At 37.0% G+C, this 16,803-nt stretch overlaps 3 protein-coding genes across 5 annotated transcripts in view; all 3 read left to right on the top strand.

The window, feature by feature from the left end:
- LOC107654846 (membrane-associated progesterone receptor component 2-like) overlaps positions 1–4,862 on the top strand; it is an 8,653-nt gene extending 3,791 nt beyond the window's left edge. Inside the window, exons 2-3 of the mRNA XM_016442116.1 lie at positions 1,142–1,297; positions 2,855–4,862. Coding sequence (XP_016297602.1) covers positions 1,142–1,297; positions 2,855–2,952 — 254 coding nt within the window. The 3' untranslated portion in view covers positions 2,953–4,862. The remainder of the gene's footprint in view (positions 1–1,141; positions 1,298–2,854) is intronic.
- A 904-nt stretch (positions 4,863–5,766) lies between these two features.
- On the top strand, positions 5,767–12,306 carry LOC107654826 (acetylserotonin O-methyltransferase-like). The gene is made up of 9 exons (XM_016442076.1): positions 5,767–5,876; positions 6,861–6,958; positions 8,134–8,308; positions 8,512–8,641; positions 8,863–8,931; positions 9,798–9,916; positions 10,071–10,208; positions 11,179–11,301; positions 11,408–12,306. Exons 2-9 carry the CDS (start codon positions 6,878–6,880, stop codon positions 11,617–11,619), a joined length of 1,047 nt encoding a protein of 348 aa, XP_016297562.1. The 5' UTR covers positions 5,767–5,876; positions 6,861–6,877; the 3' UTR covers positions 11,620–12,306.
- Positions 12,307–14,828: 2,522 nt separating this feature from the next.
- The window catches only part of LOC107654844 (protein Jade-1-like), an 11,908-nt gene continuing 9,933 nt past the window's right edge, over positions 14,829–16,803 (top strand). For 2 of the 3 annotated variants that reach the window (XM_016442115.1, XM_016442113.1), the window contains exon 1: positions 14,829–14,914. The gene's annotated coding sequence lies outside the window, so the exon portion shown is untranslated. Of the gene's footprint in view, positions 14,919–16,803 lie in introns of all 3 variants that reach the window. The other variant, XM_016442114.1, reaches the window with a different exon arrangement.

Genomic DNA, 16,803 nt, shown 5'->3' with positions numbered 1-16,803 from the left:
ATATCGAAATATCGGAAATGTGTTTAAAAATCATATCACCGTTATTGAAAAAAATTATATCGCGATACATATTGATATTGAATTATTGTCCAGCCCTATCACATTCATTTCCTTACTCGGTGCTGTGTGTTCACAGAATCTCTCACAGCTGTTTTGGAGTAGCTGTTTGTTTACCTGCATTTCTCTGGTTTGCCTGAGCGGCTCCATTCATCTCAGCTGTTTGGTTGTTTTTGAGACGACACTCCAGCTTGTCTGGGATTGTCTGAGCCACTGACTCCACAACTGTTTTCTTTTAGTAGGTTCACAGCAGAGTTTTGTTTTGATTGCATTTCAGCTGGGTTCTTCCAACTTTTATCAGGCGAAGGATTTTTTGCATAAAATTATTTATATTATAAATTATTATTATTAATACTACTGCTTAAAATAATAATAGTAGTGATGATAATTAATACTAATTATTGTTAGTTGTAATTGTTAATTATTGTTTATTCATTATTATAAAGAATTATATAAGTGCTGTAGAGCTGGGCAAAAAATCGAATGCGATTTTCATGCGAATCTCGTCAGTAAAGCCGCTTCTGGTGATTAGTAGTAAATCTCCAGCACGTGCATTCAGATGGAGCGGCATTTACTACACAGAGCCGTAGTTCACTGACAAGCTACACAAAATCACGTTCAAAATCGCAGGCGATCTGAATGCACGTGCTGGAGATTTACTACTAATCACCATCTTTACTGACGAGATGCGCATGAAAATCGCATTCGATTTTTTGCACAGCCCTAAAGTGCTGTTATTATTTTAAACACTTTGCATACTTTACCTTCATTATTTTACTTTAGACAATAATTATTAAAAGTTAATTTATTTTTTATTTAATTTAACTTTTTTAAAATTTTAATATTTGGGAAATGTGGGAAGGACATTTAGGTTAATTTTAACTTCAGTTGAAGTTAAATTATGTTTTGTTTAATGCATAGTTGCTGTTGTTGTTTTAATTTCACTAATTTATTAGATCAGACAATAATTGATTAATACCTGGCAATATTGTATTTTCAGTTCTGGTTCCTACATCTATGATGTGCAGAAGTTCCTACATTTGTATTGCTGACCTTAATGCTCACAATATGTCTGTTGTTCCAGAGGGCCCCTACGGGATCTTTGCGGGACGTGATGCTTCTCGGGGTTTGGCAACATTCTGCCTGGAGAAGGATGCATTACGAGATGAGTACGATGATCTTTCAGACCTGAATGCTGTACAGATGGAAAGTGTTCGAGAATGGGAGATGCAGTTCATGGGTAAGCAGGAGAATTCTACTTTGAGTTCAGAAAGGAAATGCATAATATGCCCAAAAAAATCTAACAGTGTCTGAAAGATTTCCCCCGGTTTCACAGACGAGGCTTAAGCCTAGTCCCAGACTTAAAAGCATGTCTGAGCTGTTTTAACTGAAAGAAACTTGCACTAACATATCTTAAAATATATCAGTGCCATTGTTTTGTCTCAAGATGCACACCAGTAATGTTTTTTTCTAAGGAACGTTTCTAAAAGATACTTAAATGTCCTAATTGAACTATGGCCTAAACCTGGCTTAGTCAGAGGTAGGGATGTAACGGTATGAAAATTTCTAATCACGATTATAGTGACCAAAATGATCACGGTTATCGGTATTATCACGGTATTGTTAAAATGTGCTGGAAATGTTCAAAAAGTACTGACACACAAATCATTTCACCAAGTTTTACATTTAAAATCAACAAACAACAAATAAAATGAGTTTTTGTTTGCATAACTAAAACAATAACATTGCCAATGATGTCTGGATTTTAAACAAACATGCAAAAAAATAAGAAATCAGGAAGGGGGCCAACACTTTTTCACACCACTGTATATATATATTTTTTTTTTTTCAATGGCTGTCAAAGGCGACAGTGTTGTTTTTATAATATAGTTTTTATTCATATTTTGAATTTGCCTTTTTTATATTTTTCTGTTTTTGCTTGAAATAATTTTGATATGTGCTAATTTTTATTAGGTTTAGGTAAAATTAGTACTTCAAATTAAATTATTTTCGTTAGTTGGCAAAGCTACATTTCTAATTTTCTTTTTTAACTTTTCATTTAATATTTATTAATATTTATTTTATTTTATTTAAAGCTGCAGTCCGTAACTATTTTTGGTTAAAAATGATCTGATGTGATATGAGCTAACCGATCTTTAGATTTAATCACCATTGGTAGCGAGATTTATGGTAATGCTTATTTCCTCAGTTGGTCAGAACAAACGTGGCAGACTTGTTGCTTGTTCAGATGACAATATCCAGTGAAAATTCTTATTTGGGTCATATTCCAAGACGTAGGCTAGAATCTGTGATTGCGAAGTACAGTAAATATCTGCCACACATACTCTTCAGAACATTAGATTCATCCGCGCTGGAGCCGTGTCGACTCACAACCCACGCAAGCTAGATAATTACGCACCCAGCTGCAATTCCAGGTTTTCAAACAGAGATGGCGACAAAGAGGCAAAACTTACGGACTGCAGCTTTAAGCTTTATTTCAAATAACAAAAAAATGCTTTTTAACAGTTTTAGTTTTGTTTTAGTTAAAAATAACACTGCTGGAGAAAGATGGTCTTTGCAGCCAGATGATGTTTTACAGCCAAAAGAGGCTAATAGGTCCATGCTAACTTCTCCCTGGTTGTTACTACCAAAGTTCAATGTCCAAATAAGAGTCCTTCCAAAAGTTTGTGCACAAGATAAATATACACACAATATGCATGACCAAGAAATAACATAAATGCAATTTAATTTTAAAATTGTTTTATTCATTCTTTTTCCAATTGTTCCTCTCTCTCAGAGAAATATGACTACGTTGGTCGTTTGTTGAAGCCGGGAGATGAGCCGTCTGAGTACACAGATGAAGAGGACATGAAGGATCATCAAAAACACGAATGATCTGCTGATACATCACAGCAGCTGAAGGCCAGGACTGAGAAGGCCACCATCCAGAATAGTTAACCCCAGCAAGAAAACCCCCTCAGATCTGCCCTTTACCTTGGTTGTACCGTGTCCCCACTACTGCTCCACCACAGAGATAAACGCGTCTGTCTAAAAGCCCCCTGCTGTTCTGACTGTTCTTCTACCAAAACAGACCAATAGCCTGTCAGAGTTTCCTGTACTCTTCTTGTCTGTTCTTGATACCTTCTCCTTAATCCAGCTCCTTGCCCCCTCAATCTTCCTGTCCTACCTAAGCATTCAATTTATACCATAAATACCATCAAACACTACTTTATACCATAAACCACCAGTCCTGCACCCTAAATCATCAGTCATACAGTCTAAACCCTAAACCCTACAGTCCAATGGAAAGTGAAACGCACCTGAGGCTTTTATAGCATCCTGCACATTTGCGTGTTCAGACTTGGACTGACAATGTGGAGAGATAAATAAAAAGGAGGAAGGACAAAACACTGAATACACACATACACACTCACTTAATTTTCATTGGGGACTTCACTGTTCATGACTTCAAAGGTCACACACATAGAACGGGGCAGATGCCTGGAGTTCAGTACACAACAGGTTAAAAAACGCAACTGGGGTCTCTTTTCATTAAGAGAAGAGACCCCCCCCCCATTTAAGTGATATTTTTTGTTGTTGTTTTTGTGCGTGTGATTATTGTACCACAACACAGATCTCATATACTTCTCAAGCATTTAAATCTCATGCTTATTCGTCGACTGAGAACGTTGTCATTTTAAATCAAAGTATGTCGAATGAATATGGTAACCAATCCAAAAGCCAGATTGTCTGCCATCAGCCAATCAGTCCAAAGGTTGGGAGGGTCTGGGGTGAGTGGGTGCTCTTAGCAATTTTTGTATTGTGTGCACCACTAGTGTGTAGCGATTTTTGTCACAATGTGATTGTAAATCATTCGGGATGGGAAATGTTTGTGGGGCAGAGGGTATCCGTTAGCATTCTCGCCATAAAACTGTTGTTTTATTTGAACTGTGTAAATCTGAACAGCTGGTTGGGATGCAAAGGGAAGATCAGTTCGGTAGTATAAGCTTGTCTGCTCATCGGTCAACAGAACTCTCCTTTCCCCTGTTAATGAAACAGTCAGCATAGTTATTGTGCCTTATTTCCATTTAATTCTACTTCAGAATAGTCAAGAGATGTAGAAAGATACAGGCATGAAAACTAGAGGGAGAAAACGCAAAGATAAAACATGTTCTGCTCTGCCCTTTCCACAATATATACTCTTAGGAGGTTTTTCAAAAGCCAAGGCATCTTTCCCCTCCATTTCCTCACAGTTCGTATGATGAGGTGTGCTCGTGTCTGTGAGCGGATTCCACACAAGAGGCTCGACCACCATTATCGTGACCTTGTATATAGACTTTATGAGCTATTTCAGTGTTACTGCCATATCTGCGCTGTTATTAAACTCCATGCACTGCTGTGTTGTGCTGGCCAAAAGATCCATTGCTCTTTCTCTGTTTCCATCTCTTTTTCCCCTCTTTTTTTTTGTTTTTGTTTTCTCTGCTGAATTTATTTTTAATTGTGGGTAATTTTCAAATCCACCGTTAGGTGTTATGTTTTGTTCTTCTTCTGGAGAGGGGAACTATGAGTTTGGAAGAATATTTTGTCTTTGCTGAGGGGAGGGGGATGAGGCAAAATTCCAAAATTGTGGATTCTGTAAATATGTGTATCATTTTATTAAAGCATGTGCAGCAAACAGTGAGGTAATGCTGGCTCTCACGTCATGTATTTAAATGGAGTTTGCAAGGATGTGTGTGTGTGTGTGTGCTGGGTAGCGGGGAGGACGTGAACGTGTTGTTGCAGAAATAAATACATTTGGTTAATAACTACTGTTATCTTCTGCCCATCTGTTGTGTCATCTTAAGTGCAAAAATAGGCATTGTCTCTCACAAAGGGTATTATTAAAAAAAACAAACTATAAAAGTTGAAGCGGGGACTAACTTCTGAAATGTAAGATGTGTTGAGAAACCACTAGGCTAATTTGTTTACTAAATTTACCTCTATGGATCGTGTCATTCTACCAGTTTTTATTGGGAGTTTTGGACTAGTTAAAAGTTTGTACTTCCATACAGCATTTAGCTGTGAATGATGTGAAGGAATAAGGGAGGAAATTTGTGGTTGGTTGAGGTATTTGTCATGTTCCAGTTATAAATACTGAGAGTGCATATGCAAAAATGTAGCATAGAGTAATAGCAATAGTTTGTCCAGATAATTTTTATTGACTTGCAGACTTATAATTTTAAGCATGATATATCAGTGTGAAATGTCACACGATCTTATTAGAGCTGAAAACAATTTACTCAAGGTAATTTATCAATAATGTGCGCCTCGCACCCCATTTACACAATCAGCAATGAAACTGATTTAGTTTACAGTTTCACAGCTCAGACTATGTAATTCAGCCCTCCCAGTTATGAACTTTGTATCTTAAAAAAATGAATATGTCTGTGTTGGTTTTAAATATTTATTTTTTATAAAGGGGTGGGCTACATCAGACTTTGCTCAGACTTTTGATACCCATTGCTAATGCTATGTTAGTAGTGTTGTCTTCTCACTATAAATAATCACTTCCTGGAAGATGATTTCATTAAGGACTTCATTTATATTTATTTTGTTTATTAAACAAAAATGACAAAACACAACAGCATAGAGATTGAAATAGTTCGCCATTAACCGCCAGATGTCACTGAATCCCTAATGGTCCTCTGAGGTATGTACCGGTGATGGGATGTCCGAGTCATTTCCGCGAATCGGTTCTTGCCTACAGTTCGGTTCAAAATTCCAGCGATTCTTCCAGCGTGTCAAAGTACCTGCTCTGAAGCGTTCCAGTAAAGCCATATGTAGGCACTTATGTATCTTATTATGTGTATTTTGGTTTTCAGTCAAATGGGTCAGTCGGAGCCGCTTGGACCGATTCAGTCGTGAATTAATCGTTCAAACTGTGAACTGGTTTTTCAAATTAACCGAAAGGATTCGACTTAAAAGAACACTAGGTTCAGAAATCGGACATTGCTATGCAGAACATGGGCATAGCGTGATTCTTTCGAATTTCATTTCGCGAACGCTGCTTCTTTTGCATGAGATGTGTCGAATTTGCAGTAGAATTGTCTAGAACAGGACTGCATTTAAGACAGGCGTTTTTTTGTTGGGTAAGTTTGGTTTTCTTGAACTTTATAAACACTACAGTGCTTAAACATAGAGTTGTGGAAGCAGGTTTTAGATTCTGCATATGTCGATATCTTGCAGCTTTATACAAAATATCTGCGATCCACTCGTGTTATTTTGACAACACTGTGGTCAATGCGTTATCATCGTGTATATCTGTAGTGCATGTTCTCGTGGGGAGATTGCATGAATGATTTTGTGGTTGGTTACACAATACATTGTTTCACTGTGACCGGCCGGTTGTGTGAAAGTGTGTGAACCACGGGTTCAGATGAACCAATTTGAGAGGGAAAATGCATACAGGTTGGTAATATAAATATAAAATGCATAAATGCTTAAAATGTTCTTTTTTGGGTTAGTCTAGACAAGAATTTGATGATGCCTTCAGCTCTGGTGTATTTTCAGTCGTCCATATTTTTTAAAGCGTTAACGGAACATAAGATGTTTTATAGCATTTTCTGTACTTGTCTTTATGATTTTTTTTTCTCAGAAAAGGTACTGCACAGGGTAAGTGGTTAAAGTGTAAAATCAAGGATTTTCGGATCTTCTAACAATAACTTCTAATATTTTGATATTTCACATTCACTTGTCAAGAGGGTCTGACAGTTGAGTTCCATTATACTGTAAGTTGGAGCTGATGGTGAGCTTGACTTTAACAGTAGGGACGTTTCTCACCATGGCTGAGCATTTATCCCAGAGTGAACTGGACTATCCTTTTAAGCTCTTGGAATATTTCAATGGATTCAGGATCTCCAAGGTTTGTGTTTTATTCTATATCTCTGTGAGACTCATACTGAATTCCTTATAGTCTCAATAATTTAGTTGTTATCAAAATGAGTGCATGAATATCAATCAGTACTTCTGTGCTACTTCCTATGTGATGTGGAATCACCTCAGGTATGTTTAGCAGACCATTTTAACAATGTGTATACCACACATGACATTTATTGTTGGATTATGAGTAAATGTTTTATGTGAGAGCATCTATTATTTGTGGCATGTCCCCGCTTGTGTCTTATTTACCTCTGTGGCCACCAGGGCTGATTTTACCTCCAGCAGGACAGGCCTATAACTTATTAAACGCCACTGAGTCAAACACTGAGATGACTCAAGACTTTATCACACAAGACCCAGAAAGGATGCTGCATGAACTGTAGAATTCACTAGAATTCTTTTACAAAAACATCAAAATATTTGTCTTGTTTTCCAGATTTTTTAAAAGAAATAAAAATACTTCTATTCAGCAAGGATGTATTAAATTGATCAAACGTGACCGTGACAAATGTATAATTTTACAAAAGATTTCTATTTAAAATAAATACTGTTCTTTTGAACTTTCTATTTGTCAAAGAATCCTAAAAAATGTATCACTGTTTCAACAAAAATATGAAGCAGTATTAAAAATTGATAATGGGAAATGTTTATGGAGCACCGAATCAGCATATTAGAATGATTTCTAAAGAATCATGTGAGACTGAAGACTGGAGTAATGGCTGCTGAAAATTCGGCTCACAGAAATAAATTACATTGAATAATATCTAAAAACAGGAAACTTTTTTTTGTAATAATATATCACAATATTACTTCAACTTTGGGTTTTTCCTGGGGAAATATAGTGGCTGCAGTATTAGTCCAAAAAAATCACACCGCAAAAGTCTTATTTAGTCATAGTATATCAGTAATCAAAATGTTGCCTTGTTGTCTAATTAAAATATCCTAACAAGAAGGAAAACAAGAGAGAGAATTGCATAATTTTTGTGAAAATGACTGATATGAAATGCAAACATATTCATTCAATTAGAAAATGCATTAAATGTTTTTGCAGCTTAAGATGCATTTTACCCTTTAAAAGACATGACAAACACATAAATAACATAAGATGTTCTCACTGACATTTTTATTTAAATTTCCTGAATCCCTGCTCTCCTCCAGGCAATATTTTCAGCTTGTGAATTAGGGGTGTTTGACCTTCTCCTCCAATCCCAAAAGCCCATGAGTGCAGTTGAAGTGGCACAGAAGCTTGGCACCAGTGAAGATGGTATAGAGCGTTTACTGGATGTTCTGGTTGCCATTGAGATTGTGGACGTGGAAGTGGTACAGGGTACAGGTGAGCTGCTAAACTATTTTATATTCCTATAAATATATATATTATATTCCACAAATATCTGGAAGTTACCTTGATTGCTCTGTAATGTAAAGGCGATAAATGTCAAAATCTGTTTGTTCATAAAATCATCTATCTATTGTGTCTAGGTTATTATTAAACTATTCACCAAGTCTCCAAACTTTTACTCTTGTTTTCTATCGTAGCTTTTTACAGCAGTACAGATGTTGCTAATCTATACCTGGCCAAGACTAGCCCAAAATCTCTACATGATCTGATCATTTATAACTCTCAGACCATCTACCCACTCTGGAACAATCTGGTAGACGCTGTTAGGTAGGCATCACTGTTTTCATCATCCATTAATGTCTGAGAAACACTTTAAAATCCTTCTTCTGTGATAAATGTTTGATTGTAGTGATTTTCAGACACATCAGGATTTGTGATCAATGAAAAAGAAAAGCCTGACCTTCTTAAAACTAAACAGTTTAGAAATCATATGTATTTATTGGGTAAAAAAAAAAACAGTATAATCAATATATCTGAAAACCTTTCAGGGAAGGAAAGAACCAGAATGAGAAAACTTTTGGCCTCCCATCTGAAGAGATCTTCTCTGCCATATACAGGTTTGTGTGATCAGTTATAATAGCAGTACCGTTTGGGTGAATGTTTTTGTTGTCCCTAGACGTCACTAGATTAAAAGTCCTTTCTTTGACTCCAGTGTTGCAGTCTTAAGCGCTTAGCTTTTGGTGCTGTGTAATTCTAGGTCATGGATTTTAAACCAATTCAAATTTGAGGCTTTATGACCGGCCCTTCCCACGTCTGGAGGGGTGGTGTGTGTGCTATAGTGTGTATGTGATCGTGAAAGAATGACTTGTGTTATTGTATGTGTGTTTTGGAATCTTTGGGGTTTTTGTGATGATGATGATGATGATGTGTGTGTGTGTGTGTGTGTGAACGCATCTCACGCTCTAGTAATTTCGGTGCATGGGATTATGTGGAGATGTGAATTCATTTTTGTTAATAATAACAATTTTATTAAATGTATACCCATAATGTTTTTTATTATTAGGGTAAGTTTGTATGTTATCAAGGAGTACAAATAAGTGTAATTTTTGCCTGAATTCATGAGGAAAAGATCTTTATGTTGACACCAGTGTGCATGTTTTGCTTATGCTTAACCAAAAATCTGATATTCATTCATTTTTTACCAAAAATCTGATATTCATGTGCCGATGTTATTCATAATACCTTTAGCATTGTGTTTCTCCTGGAGAAATGTAGTGCATGTAGTTTTAGTCCAAAAATGGCACAGAAAAAAATCCTACTCAAAAATATCAGTAATTAAAATCTTTGTATTGTTTTCCAGATTTTTATTGTCAAGAAATTAATACTTTTATTTAACAAAGATGCTTTAAAATGATCAAAAGTGACCGTAAACCATTCAAACTGAAATCTATCTGTTGACACTGGTGGCAATGTTTTGTTTCAGGTCAGAAGAGGAGATGCTGAAATTCATGGGACTGATGAACTCTACGTGGGTCATTGACGGCCATGACATAGTGACAGCTTTCGATCTTACTAACTTCAAGACCGTCATAGATCTGGGAGGTGAGTATAAATGTTGTTTTGACTCTTTCCTTACGAAATATGAATTGAATTATTTGAGCTAAAAATAAAAAGCTCATAATTGTAGAAAAAAATTTTTCTACAAAATGTGCAAGTAGTAGATTTGCAAGTTATGTTATTTTGAGATGCTTTGCAGGCTGCTCTGGTGCATTAGCGCGAGAGTTGGCTAAAGAGTATCCTTCCTCCACTGTCACGGTGCTGGATCTCCCAGCTGTGGTCCAGACTGCTCAGCAGCATTTCGCCCAGCAAGACGACACCATCTGTTTTCAAGAGGGTGCGTAATGACGCATCGTAACATTGTTAATGGTTTGCATTTGACCGATTCTCTTTCCTTCTGAACTTGTCGAAAACAACAAGCAGTCTAATGGCTGCCCTGACCACAGAATATTTTAAGTTTTTAGTGTTATTATAGTTAATGAAACCTGAAATAGAAACTTTTTTATTAACTAAAATATAATTAAAAACTAAAATAACTGGGAAAGAGTCAAACTAAAATACTCAAAAATGGCCTCAAATTAATGTTTTAGTTTCTTATAAATAATATATCATAAAACCATCTGTATTAAACATGAACACATTAAACACTTGATGGCAATAACACTGCTGATAAATTCAGTGCTGTTAGGCATTTTTTTATTATACCAGTTACAGTAGCACATTAACTAAGAGAATTAAATAAACAGAAACTGGTAAACACTGTAATAAATAAATAAACTACCTTTCAAAAGTTTGGGGTCAGTAAGTTTTTTTTGTTTGTTTGTTTTTTCAAAAGATAATTTTATTCAGCAAGGATGCATTATTAGACTTATACATTGCAATAGATTTTTATTTATAACATTTATACTTATTTACAACTTATTTATATTTATCTGAACTCACACAGGCTCATGTCATGTGACACTAAAGACTGGAGTAATGCTGAAAATTCAGCTTTGCCATCACAGGAATAAATTACATTTTAAAATAGATTAAAATGGAAATTTTATTTGAAATTGTAATATTTCACAATATCACTGTTTTACTTTTTGATCAAATAAATGCAGCCTTGGTGAGCATAGGTGTCTTCTTTCAATAACATTAGAAAATCTTACCAACCCCAAACTTTTCAACGGCAGTATAAAACTAACAATGACGTGCATGATGATATATAAGTTAAATGAAATAAGATAAAAACAAATTTGAAAATTCGTAATGGCATTTCTGATCTTTAAAGCAATTAGGTATATGTCGTTTTGTATTTGTAGGGGACTTTTTTGAAGGAGAAATCCCTCCTGCAGATTTATACATTCTGGCCCGGATCATTCATGACTGGAAGGAGGAAAAAAATCTCAAACTACTGAAGAAGATTCATACAGCATGTCATCCAGGTGAGAAAAGATGTCATTACCTGGTCAATAATATTAATAAGTGGCCCTAAAATGATAGCTTTCAAAGCATCTGACTTGCCCTTTTATCTTTGTCATCTCTTTCTAGGTGGAGGCGTTCTGATCGCAGAGGCACTGTTGTTTGAGAACAGCCGTGGTCCAACTATGGTTCAGATGTTTTCTCTGAACATGCTGGTGCAGACAGAAGGGAAAGAGCATCCACCCTCTCATTATACACATCTGCTCACCGAAGCAGGATTCAGAGATGTGCAGGTCTGTCGGACCGGAAAATCATACGATGCTATTTTGGCACTCAAATGAATATGCACAAGTGTATTAATGTAATCATTGTTAGTAATCAGAACCCTTCTGCCTTATCTGCAGACAGTCAGTAATCATATTCATGCACATGTCAGACATCTGTTGTTCCACCTTGGCCTCGTTTGTAAAGTAATAAAGCAGTTTTTTTCTCAAACACAGAGTGAGCCCACTCCTGATCCTTACGATTCCTTCAAAAGACCAATTTTAGTACAAATTAGGTTTAGTTATTTGTGAGTTTGACTCCTGAGGCCTACCAGATGTAGTCTGAGAAGGGGTGGGATAAAGAGCTGTTTTGGATTGGCCGGTGGTGTCAAAATAAGCTCCTCCCTCTATCCCGTCTTGCGTATCTATGCACTGTCGTCTTGACATATGGTTAAGTGTGACCCCTAGTGGTTATTTGTTGAACTAACAGAAAAAAACATTCTACTAAAAATGTACACAAAATCCATACATAAAATAGCAGTAGTTGATTTTTAGCTAAAGAAAGTCTGAATATCAACTCCTGGCCTCATTCCATTTCAACAATACGATTTTTGTATCAAATAGTCCTAATACAATTAATTTACCATCCTTCTATAGAAAAAATGCCTCTTAATTTTTTCGTTTATTATTTGTTTGTTTTTTTGTGAAAACCTTGCACCACCCGTGATGTTGTGCCACACATTTATACTTGTCCACTGAAAAAAATCAAATAAAAGGAAACAATGACCAAAGTATTTTGTTGTGAAGTGATCTCAATGTGATTTCCATCTTTGGTATTTTGTACCTTTCATCAAAAGTGCAAGATGTTCATGATGCATCTCACCTGCTTACAAACAAGTAAACAACTCAAATGGATTCGTAATTTCGTAACTGAGATTATTTAGACTGGACTGATATTTAAAATGCATTACATATTTGAACCTACTTCTGATTAGTAGTTGTGATCCATCCTCTGCACTTCAATAACTGTCTGGTTCAGCTCAGATACCAAATCTGACCTCGGAAGACTACAGAGGGTAGTCCGGACTGCTGAGCGAATCATTGGTACAACCCTCCCTTCTCTCCAAGAACTGTACTTATCCAGAGTGAGCAAAAGGGCTGGCAGAATCACTCTGGACCCCTCACATCCAGCACACTCCCTCTTTGAACTGTTGCCATCTGGTCGACGCTACAGAGCACTGAGCACCAGAACGACCAGACACAGGAACAGTTTCTTCTCTCAGGCAATCCATCTCATGAACACTTAACAATAACTGTGGAACACACACTATTTATTCACTCATACACTTATTTATCTAACACACATACTCAGTCTACACCTCAAATTTGCACATAATATACAGTACCTGTACATACAACGGTCTATTGTAATATACCTGCACATACAATTGTCGATTTTTATATTTTTATTCCTTATTTACTTGTTTAATTTTTTATTATCTGTGTTTTTTTGTTCTGTCACTGTCATTCTGTTACACTGTGGAAGCTTCTGTCACGAAAACAAATTCCTCGTATGTGTAAACATATCTGGCCAGGGACGGATTAACGCACGGGCCTACTGGGCACGTGCCCAGGGCACTAGACCAGAGGGGGGCCCAGCCGAAATACTGCTCCTCCAGGAACGCGATTTCAACCATGCCCCCTCAGGATTTTAAGCAAAGTGTATTTTGAATGCAGCTTCCAAAAGACAAAAAATGGCAGAATAATATTTTTTTTATATTTGATACGATCACACCAGTGTCATTAGAACGTTTAGTGTAGCACAACATCAGCTGCCAAATTCAAATCTGCATTCGCGTTTTAGCTGGTGCAGACCCAGACGCGCATTATAACCAATCACACACGATTCTGTTGAGCTTATGAATGCAATGGCCAATCAGAGGCGTTCAGATGAGTCATCGCTGAAAAGCCCGTGTTTTGTTCAGTGCGCGCGCTCGCTGACGCCGACTGAATTCTGCTCTCTGGCGAATTCTCACATCAGAAACAAAGTGCAGATGTGTGTACGATGTAAGTAAGAGATTCATTTCACAGTGTAAATAGCTTCAGCGATTATAACGGGAGTTTTTGAGCGTGCTTGAACTCTGGCTTGACTAAAATCAATGATAATGTTCTTTGATAATGCAAATATTCTTTGCTCTCTTTATGGACAATGAAAGTGTTATAATTAGTAACTTACAATGTTGTTATTAAATTTTTGTTAAATACAAAGTCAGTCGTATTAAAAATATTTTAGGACGTGACACCCATATCGGGTACAAGTTAAAAGACGGGTTTTATGCATAGGCTAGTTAATAGAAAATATTTTAGGACGTGACACCCATATCGGGTACAAGTTAAAAGACGGGTTTTATGTATAGGCTAGTTAATAGATTACACTAATATTAGGCTACTTTTCCCATAGCCCATTATAGATAAACTAACATGATCTATAAAGGTGCGAAATGTATTTATTTATATTTGAGAATCGTGATATTTTATCATAAATTTAACATGTTTGGGAACGTTTCAAATAAAAAAGGAACGCAATTTCAACCGAGGGGGGCCTTTAATCGGTCTATGCCCAGGGCACTGCTGCGTCATAATCCGTCCCTGTACCTGGCAATAAAGCTCATTCTGATTCTGATTCTGATTCTGATGACATAATATTAAATCTTTATTTACAGAGGTTTCCTAGTGATTCATATTAAACAATGAGTAGGTTTTAGCCGGAGCTTTACAAAACAAATCCCTGTCATCGTCTCCAAAACAGATGTGGATATCATGGAAATCATAATGATAATCCTCTTTTCGTGCGTGAGCGCACTAGCTCCCCCTGCAGGTGGATGAGGAACAGCAGCGGCGCGCATACGTAAACTGGGGACGAATTTACTTTTTATAAAAAGTGGGGGGGACATGTCCCCCGCGTCCCCCGCATAATCTACGCCCCTGTGTGTGTGTGTGTGTGTGTACCTGTTTTTCTATTCTGGTGGGGACTCGCACCTGAATACACACAGACTCATGGGGACTCATGTCACGGTGGGGACCTAAATTGTGGTCCACACGGGTAAACACGCTAATAAATCACACAGAATGAAGTTTTTTTTAAATCTGAAAATGCACAAAGTTTTCTGTGAGGGGTAGGTTTAGGGGTAGGGTTGGTGTAGGGCAATAGAAAATACGGTCTGTACAGTAGAAAAACCATTACGCCTATGGAGAGTCCCCACAAGGATAGTGCACCAGACTGTGTGTGTGTGTGTGGAGGAGAGGCGGCGACTAAAACGCTGAGCAAGCGCCACATAGAAACGCCAGCGCAGGATCAGCAAGACCTTCTTATGTAGGTACACTACATTTTCTTGCTGTGCTGTAGCATATATGTTTTACAGGCAGGGACGTTCAAGTGCTTGCCAGGATTTCCGCGAGCTCTTTATGCAGATGGTCCGGTGCAAATGTAGCACGTCATTAAAATGGCGCCAAAAGATTAAGTTGAGCAGCAGCAGACGCTGCCCTAAATAAATGTTTACGTGCATTTGGCCTCTGTATTAATTTCTATGAGCGCCTGGTGTGGTTTGCTTTGATATTTGGTCGTTACTTTGAATCTGCTGGCCGTGCGTATGTGTGTGTGTCCAAAGCGTCATATGCGCGCGTCCTGGCCTGACTGTGCGACGTATCTTATTTAACCTAAAAGTTTTGGTGTTGAACCGGCAAATGTCATCAAACGCATGCCCATGTTTTGCAGTTTCAGTGTATAACGTTATATGAATTTGGTTATGTTTCAGAGGGGTGTTAGAAAATGTTCCCCGTGCCACGGTCTAGGTTGGTCCGGATTTCACCTCTGCCGCGTTGTTGGAAAAAGAGCGTTAGAAAATATTGAACTTTTCTTTGCGGTTTGCGTTAGAAGTTAAATCCGCCAAATGTATGTATTTGTGCAATAACATTTGTTTTCTGATCGACGAATGTAGCAACACTCGTCGTTATGTGAGATATGTTTCTTGGTACTATACGTTGATTTTTAAATATACCAAAGTGCAGCAAAACACTTGTAAAATTCATTTGGATTCAATGGGAAATAATAATAATAATAGGTTTGTTTCGAACTGGCATTGAAATGGACAGCTATGTGACGTCAAGGGGCGTGTTCTGTCAGTCGCGTCACATGGAACGCTTGCGCAGCGTGAGCTGCTGTTTATAAGAGTGAGACGTTAACATTTGGGCAGAATAATCGTGTTTTGTTTGTTTTTGTTTTTAATTGTAATGCAGTTGAAATTAGCAGATAGTTACGCGATTTTGAAGTTGTGTCTAAATTTATTTTAAACCTTATATTTTTGGTTAAATTCATTAAGTTTGGCAGATCTAATCCATTTTTTAAAATCTGTTTGCTTTGCTTAATTAGTCGCATAAATACAAATTTAAAACACGATTTCATTCTTTTGTTCGATTTAAGTCGTTAAATATTCGGTATATGATCAAAAAACATTATACATTATACAATGTGTGTGTATGACTTTCCAGGCATGCGTGCATTGCTCAGAAATTTGAGTTTGCTATTTTTCTTTTCTTTTTTTTTCTTTCTCAGATTTAATCAGATTTTAATTGAATATACAGATGAAGCGGCTAAGTTAATGGTGTGTACACATGACATATTAAGTATCTAGAACAAAATAACCAATTAATAGCATTAGAGCTGCTCCATTGCAGCGGCTTAGTACTGTAATCACGCGCTTTGCTGTGAACCACTGGGGGTATGCAGGGAACCACTCGCTATAAATCTACTAACTGTGATATTTTCAGAAATAGAAGTCGCGTTTTTTCATCTGAAACGTGCTGCGGTTTATATTCCAAAGCCACTCATATAATGCAGAAACACTCAAGCAAGCAAAACACGCGCAACGTGTGCACATATTTGTACTGATGCAGAATGAGAGGACAGTAGTACAACCTAGCGCATTTCACACAGGCTGTTAGTTTCACTTTCGCCAGAAAGTCGTGTATTGCCTAAGGTTGAAAATAAATGATGTTTATAGTGAATGCCCCTATAAGTGGTCTTATTTTTACGATTTAGTTTTAATCCAAATGATGCGCGTGCTAAGTGAGTGAACATCAAAGATCACACAACAGAAGTGCGCGCTCGCTCTCTCTCTCTCTCTCTCTGTCTCTCTGGCTCCCTACCATTAAGTAAGTTGTGCATTGTTTTACTTACTTGTTTTTTACATATCCGACCGAACT

This window comes from Sinocyclocheilus anshuiensis, unplaced genomic scaffold (assembly GCF_001515605.1).
Source record: "Sinocyclocheilus anshuiensis isolate Anshui unplaced genomic scaffold, SAMN03320099.WGS_v1.1 scaffold335, whole genome shotgun sequence".
NCBI classification, from domain to species: Eukaryota; Metazoa; Chordata; class Actinopteri; order Cypriniformes; family Cyprinidae; genus Sinocyclocheilus; species Sinocyclocheilus anshuiensis.
This window is presented reverse-complemented; position numbering and strand designations above follow the sequence as displayed.

Coding starts and splice junctions, on each gene's coding strand:
- LOC107654826 (XM_016442076.1), top strand. CDS start 6,878: ATGGCTGAGCATTTATCCCAGAGTGAACTGGACTATCCTTTTAAGCTC. Junction 8,642..8,862: donor AATCTGGTAGACGCTGTTAG/GTAGGCATCACT, acceptor AAAACCTTTCAG/GGAAGGAAAGAACCAGAATG. Junction 11,302..11,407: donor TCATACAGCATGTCATCCAG/GTGAGAAAAGAT, acceptor ATCTCTTTCTAG/GTGGAGGCGTTCTGATCGCA.